General features: G+C 41.2%; 1 protein-coding gene across 1 annotated transcript; it reads left to right on the top strand.

Annotated features, from left to right (window-relative positions):
* The first annotated feature begins 4094 nt into the window (after positions 1-4094).
* Positions 4095-5081, top strand: LOC101397591 (olfactory receptor 13A1-like). Its single transcript, XM_004432406.3, has one exon. The coding sequence runs from the start codon at positions 4095-4097 to the stop codon at positions 5079-5081; it is 987 nt and encodes a 328-aa protein (XP_004432463.1).
* Positions 5082-7435: the final 2354 nt, after the last annotated feature.

Genomic DNA, 7435 nt, shown 5'->3' with positions numbered 1-7435 from the left:
CCTGCACCTGGGTCTGTGCTGTCCCAGATGCTGTGAACTGGGAGAGAAGTTCTGTCCTGCCCTATGCTCAGGCTTATACCCTTTCATGTACATTTGGATCAGAAATCTGAACTGGCATTTGTGTGAACACCGATGACAGCCAGTACCCAGCAAAGAGGCACTTAATTTAATTGCTCCTTCAGGATCCATTTAGAATAATCACTGTGAAAATTTCTCCCAAGTGTCTCCCACAGGCAGTGACAAACTTTGCTAAAGATGAGCCACAAAATTTTGGCAAGATCAGCTTAAATGGGGGAAGAAAGCTTCATCCTGCCCAGACCAATCTTATCTCAGATATTGCATACTGCCTCAATGTCACCATATTATCAACCTCAGTTCTGGTTGACAGAGAAAGGATGGATATACATAAAGTCTATTATTTCCACAAAGGTGAAAGAATTTTTCAAGGTAATTAGGAGTATTGTGAAGATAGTTCATTGAATAGAGTGATATAAAAGAATGAGAAAAATTCTACTTATAACTGTAAGTCTGCTTAATTTGGATCATTAGCTGTATAAAAGACCTATCATTTTTTGTTTAGCTAACTCAGAGTCAGTAACATTTGTGGATTTCTCACTGTGTATTACTACTGTCTGATCAGTAAATGAAATAATAGAGTCAATAGGATGCCAAAACTGGCTGAGAGTTTAGGGTTTGCATTCCACAATTCAATCATATAAATTCTTAGTTGATTTTACTCTTTTGGACTTTTCTTTGACCTTTGATGAGGTTTAATTTAGGGGGGAAACTAACAAATTACAAAGCAAAGAATTCTAGGCTGGAATGCAGAAGCCCTGGGGCTGGATACCAGCTTTGTCACTAATACTCTGTGTGACTGGGGTAAGTCACTTAGATGCCCTGTGACTTTACAATAAATAGGTTGGACTAGGTCATTTTCAAAGTACCTTTCAGATTTAAACCCGGACATATAAGATTTTGGCAATTTTATTATTTTTAGCTTTTGTTCTTAAAATATGTTTACAATAGGAATATTTACCTTTATATATAGTAAAAGGACATTGGATTAATTATATGATGTCTGTGAAATTCCTCAAATCCCTTCAGAGATAAAAACAATGGAAGTAGTCAACTTCTCCATTATTAATTACATACTTTAAAACAGTAATAATTCTCCATTTGTGATGTTATGAACAATAAATTGGTACTAAGATAAAACTTCACTAGAGTAAATTGTCTTCCACAGAAAATTCAACCTAAAGTTTTTCTTTAGTAAAAACTCAATGAAATGAACTTTTTAATTTCAGAGATTTTGAGGACACCTCATACTGTTTCTTTAAAGTGATTAATTCATCCAAGATGCATTTTGATTTTCTCTGAAACTTGAGCGCAAAAGTGTCTGGTAAGTGTGGAAAATAACCGCTGTTTAAATGTCCTATCACCTTGCACGTGGGGAGGCGTGTTGTCTGAATGCAGTATGTTTTTAAACTTGGCAATAGGTAACTGAAATCTTCTTTCCTTCACATCTTTGGTAATAATCTTGTGATGCTTGATGGGAATTAAAGCCAATGCCCTATGAACCTATGGAGAGAAAAGTCTGTGTTATTTTCAGAAAAGGAAATGACTGGCTGAGGTCCAACAGAGATTTCATGGTCGTTCTCACAGAAAGAGTCTTGGCACCTGACTCTTTGATATCCTTGTTGACCAACTGGGTGAGGAGACTGTCTACCTGCCCTCAAAACTGCAGTGAGAGGGTAATTATCTGAGGGATAATTCACTCCCTGCATGTGAATTGATTTGTTGACACTTCCTTGTGCTCAGCATCTGTTCAAACCTTCCATTTACGTTGCAGTTTATTTATATTTTCTATCCTCACTCTGGAGCTGAGTTAAGAGAAAGACTCAGTTTAAGATTTCCCTTAGAGTAGCTTCCCTTGTTGCTCCAGTAATGCTATATGATAGACCTGCACACTACTGCTCAGGGTTTGATGATGGACGTGTCTGTCTCCTCCTAGGTGTGGCCGCAGAATTATGAATCTCTGGTTTGTAGTCTATACTGTGGAGTGGACTGTGAGTGATGACTGGTGGCATCACGTGGTTAGAATCCTAGGGAGGACATGAGCGGGATGGGCAGAAACCCTACGTGGAGACATCCATGGGGAAAATCCTACTCTGTTCCTTTCATCCTGTCTCAGCTTCTCAGCCTCACAGTGGTCCCTGGAGTTAAACAGGAATCACTTACCAGATTGTGGTGAGGAGCCAATAAAGTTACAGAGGAGCAAATAAGGTCTGCAGATACCCAACTCAAACTGCATAAGCAATACTCACTATTTTTGTCCCAAACAAAAGGGAAATAAGCTAGAGCATATTTGTTTATTATATTCACTGAAGTGACTGAGCTGACCTGACACCTTGTTGCCTGAAAGATAGAGATGGAACTCCATCGCTTGCATCAGCTCTGGTCACACTCCAACTTACACAGCCTATTGCTCTGAGTCAGAGGAATCTGATGCTTTTCTCTTCAAGAACAGTCTTCACCTTGTAAAACGGTGATATGACCCGATCGTAGACGATGTTTAGTCATTCTGCATAAACCTTTTAATGCTTCAGCGGTAAATACATTTATTGCAGTTTGAGAAAAAACAGAATTCTTAATTGAAAATGAGCATCTTCTTTGAATGAATAAAGAATTGAAAAGAAGGAAAAAGCAAATGTGGTACCATGCTGATGTTATGTTAAATAATACACAAAGACCACTATCTTGAGAATAGAAAGCACTCTGCTTTTATTTGTACTAGACTGTTTTTTAGCATTATTTCAACAAACATATTTGAGGGCCCACCTGTTCCATGCCAGGCACAGGGCTGGGTGCCAAGAAGAGATGCCCAGACATGAATGAGGCAAACATACCAACCTTAGGGGAGACAGTTGGGTACCATGATCATGATGTGACGTGTAATGGGTTCTAGGATAGAAGTCAGTACAGAATCCTGTGGAGGCACAAAGGAGAGAGTGGTCCTGTCTCTCTAGGGAAGGGAAGTTAGAAAAAGAGGGGGCTGACGATCAACCTGGTTCTTGAGAAGGAGGGCATTCCAGGCTGAGGGGCTGCGAGAACAAAACCACGAAACCCTGGTGTGGCTCGTCTGTTGGCCAGACGGGGAGTTCTGGGCGTGTCTGGAGCTCTGGCTTTGAGGGGTAAGACAAGTGGGAAGACATTGGCCGGAGAGGAGGTGGATCCAGGACCAGCAGCTGGAAGCCTCTGTTCTGTCAGCTGTGGGGAGCCACGGAAGAGTTGTCAGGAGAGTTACATGATAGATCTGCCTTTTAGAAAAGTTGTTAAATGGGAAAATCAGAAAACACAGAGCAGCTAAAACAAGACAATGAAATAATCTATAATCCATCCCCAAATTCTGGTCTGTCACGCTTCAGTTGTTTTTCCACAGGTACATAAGCAAACATGCTTTTTTTTTTTTTTTAACTCAAAATGAAATCCTATCGTACACACTACTTTTGAACTTTTTTTGTTCTGTTTTCATAACCAACAGTCAAACACTTCTAAAGCATAATTTTCGTAAGTACACAGCATTATATTATATCAATATATCATAATATTCTCACCTTTAAGGGTATAGGTTGCCTATAAATTTTCACTATGATAAATAATGCTGTGATGACACCTTGAAGATGCTCTTAATTATTTCCTTAGGATAAATTCCTAGAAGTGAAAGTTCTGGCTCAAATGGAATATGAATTTTAAAAGGCCTGCACCTTGGCACCCATGCTAATAGTAGTCAATATCATGCTTTTCTAACTTTGCCAAATTCTAACTTTGGCTGATAGAGTGGATCATTGATTTAACTTGCACTTCTTTGACAGAGGTTGAGGATGCTTCATGAGTTTAACTGGCCATTTGTACCTTCTTTTTATGAACTGAACATTCATTCCCTTTTCTTATTGTCATATTTGTGTGTTTATCTTGATTATAAGTCCTAGTGCATCTATATAATATTGCTGGTGCCATGATGTCAGGAATGAATGAAACATGGTAGCAGCTTTCCTTAAGACACCTCTCGTTTCTCTCTCTAGCCCTGAAATCACATGAAGCTGTGGGTGGAGATTCACCTGATAGTCCTAGAAACCCCTCTCAGCCCGAGGGCCATGAGTAACCAGACTCTGGTAACAGAATTTATCCTGCAGGGCTTTTCAGAGCACCCAGAATACCACATGATCTTGTTCAGCTGTTTCCTCCCCCTCTACCCTGTGGCCCTCATAGGTAATATCCTCATCATTTTGGCCATCACCTTCAATCCCGGGCTGCACACCCCCATGTACTTTTTTCTCTTCAACTTGGCTACTATGGACATCATTTGCGCCTCCTCCATCATGCCCAAAGCACTGGAGGGTCTGGTATTGGAGGAGAGCTCCATCTCCTATGGGGGCTGCATGGTCCAGCTTTATTTCCTCACATGGGCTGCATCCTCTGAGCTGCTCCTCCTCACAGTCATGGCCTATGACAGGTATGCAGCTATCTGCCACCCCCTGCGTTACAGCACCATAATGAGCAAGACATTCTGCAGCATGCTGGCTGCAGGTGTGTGGATTCTCTGTGCCTTCAACACGGCCATCCACACTGGGCTGATGCTGCGCTTGCATTTCTGTGGCCCCAATGTCATCACTCATTTCTTCTGTGAGGTTCCTCCTCTGTTACTTCTATCCTGTAGCTCCACCTATGTGAACAGCATCATGATTGTCCTGGCTGATGCCTTTTATGGAATAATAAACTTCCTGATGACCATCGTGTCATATGGCTTTATCATCTCTAGCATCCTAAAGATGCGGACTGCAGAGGGGAAGAAGAAAGCCTTCTCCACCTGCTCTTCCCACCTCATTGTGGCATGCATGTATTACACTGCTGTCTTCTATGCCTACATAAGCCCTGTCTCCAGCTATAGTGCAGAGAAGAGCAAGTTGGCTGGTGTGCTGTACAGCATGTTGAGTCCTACTCTCAACCCCCTCATCTATACTTTGAGAAACAAGGATGTCAAAGCAGCCCTCGGGAAGCTTTTCCCCTTCTTCAGAAATTGATTTGTGTCTTTGGAAGCTCTTCTTGTAAACTGCAGTTTTAGCAGGAATTGACCTTTCTGTGAAGGGCCTGATAAGCAAATTTTTGGACTGGAAGGTAAGTAAACCTGTTGCTTCTACCCAGCAGAATGTCTACATGGATGAGCTTGGAATTCTGGTGCTCCAAGGCTGGCTGATGTGAGGATTGTGGTTGGACATGAGCCTCTGTAACATGGGGTCCCAAAGTCTGACTCCAAAGTAATGTCAGTGCTAAGTTGGCAAGGAAACAAAGCTCTCTAGAAGAAGGAAAGTTCTTGTGTTTTAGACTTACAGCTGTATGAAAATGTTTTCCTGTTTCCTTTTACTTTTGTACTTACAAAGTTCAATATGTAAATCCTGAAATCACACCTAGAATTTTGGTGTGTGGGCCTGAAAAGAGTTAGGAAGGACATGCGGACCTTACAGAACTTGGAGGATTGCCAGACTGAAGAATTGCTTTAAGGTGACCACTGGCCCCTAATGAACCTTCTACTCCCACTATCTTACCTCAAGTGTTTCCCCTTGAGCCACTTAAAATTCAAAAATAGTTCTGAATCTAACGAAAACGGTTGTTTCTGTTTTTTCTTTTCTTCTCACTAACACTCAAGGGAAAATGTATTATTAGGATCACCACTTTTTTTACTTGTTTTAACAGCCTTATTGAGGTATAACTGATATACAAAAATCTGCACATAGTTAATGTGTACAATTTGATGGCTATGGACATATGCAATCACCACTTTGTTTTGAATGTAGAAATTTCAGCTTTAACACTTGATGCATGGGCTGTGCCTCTAGACAGTGCCCGAGATTTCTATCCCCTCCTTTACTTTGTCCTCAGGCCATGAGGATCTGACTACCTCATTGACCTGGAGTGAGGATAACTGCTCTGATTTAGCTCTAAAATTTGCACAGCATTGTGAGAAGGCAATGCTACCCTCCCTCTGTTTCAGAATACATCTGTGTGGACAAATCCTCCATGTCTAATGAACACAGGTCTTGAAGTTGATTCTGTGCTGTTTGAAAACTAGACTGGAAAATCGATTCTCTTTATCATGATCCATTAAAGATGACAGAAGCAAGTTGTGAATGTTTAACTGAATCTTTGGGGTTGAGTATAAACATATTGTTTGCTGTTGAGATGGAAGCTGAGACTAGAGTTTGATATTGATTTGGAAGGGATGAATGGTCCATGGTTCTTCATTCAGTATTCTTATTATCATTCATCAGAAGCACATTGATTTTGGGTATGAAATTCAAGAATTTGATGAACCATAGGCTGACTGTGGTGTTGGCACATAGGTTGGTATGGACCAGATCTAGTCTTTTCTAACAGAATTTTGACACCCAAATAACTTGTTGAAGCCCCCAGTGGTCTCAGAGACTTCCCAATGAATATGGCTTTGAAAACTACCACTAATTAATCAATATGATTATTAACAGATTTTCAACATGCCAGGAAGAGCATATATTGTTACTATATTCCTCTTGGTTTCTTATAAATTTTATATTATCTACATTTTGTAATGGATTTTTTTTTTTTTTTGTGAGGAGGATCGGCCCTGAGCTAACATCTGCCAATCCTCCTCTTGTTGCTGAGGAAGACTGGCCCTGGGCTAACATCCACGCCCATCCTCCTCCACTTTATATGGGACGCCGCCACAGCATGGCTTGAGGAGCCGTGCGTTGGTGCGCGCTCAGGATCCCAACTGGCGAACCTCGGGCCACCACAGCGGAGCGTGCACACTTAACCGCTTGTGCCACCGGGCCAGCCCTGTAATGGATTTTTTTAAAAAATTAAAAATACTTAGATGAATATTGAGTGTTTAAGAGAGCTTTACACATTTGACAAAACAGAAATATGAGACTTGATCTCTATTCTTAGAAAACTGGGAATCCAGTTAAAAAACATAGTACCCATGATGGTGAATATAAAGAGAAAAGGCATGAAGGGTGCTGCATTGCAGGATGTGGTGTCATGATATTGTGGATGCACAGAGATACGTGTAGTGCCTGAACTGGGGGTGGGAGGAGAAGATGTGGGTTCAAATTCAGACTCTTTCAGAGCACTCAACCCATTTGAGCTCTAGTTTCTTTCTAAGTATGATGAGGACAATAAATCAACCTAGAGATGCTACCAAGATTGAATGAGAGAACTGAAGACAGTGATATCAAGTGCTATGTAAGTTTAAGACATTACTATCTGTGAATGATCACTGAGGACAGGAGAAGCCAAGGAAGCCTGGATGTCACAGCCCCTCACCACTGCCTGGCTCAGGGTGCTGTTTGCGGTGGTTAGCTGGAAAGCGAAAGTTGGGGCCAAGTGGCGTGGGACCACA

Source organism: Ceratotherium simum, chromosome 6 (assembly GCF_057802395.1).
Source record: "Ceratotherium simum simum isolate JZ-2026a chromosome 6, ASM5780239v1, whole genome shotgun sequence".
NCBI lineage: Eukaryota > Metazoa > Chordata > Mammalia > Perissodactyla > Rhinocerotidae > Ceratotherium > Ceratotherium simum.
The sequence above is the reverse complement of the archived record's forward strand: the minus strand, read 5'-3'. Positions and strand labels throughout refer to the sequence as shown.

Coding starts and splice junctions, on each gene's coding strand:
- LOC101397591 (XM_004432406.3), top strand. CDS start 4,095: ATGAAGCTGTGGGTGGAGATTCACCTGATAGTCCTAGAAACCCCTCTC.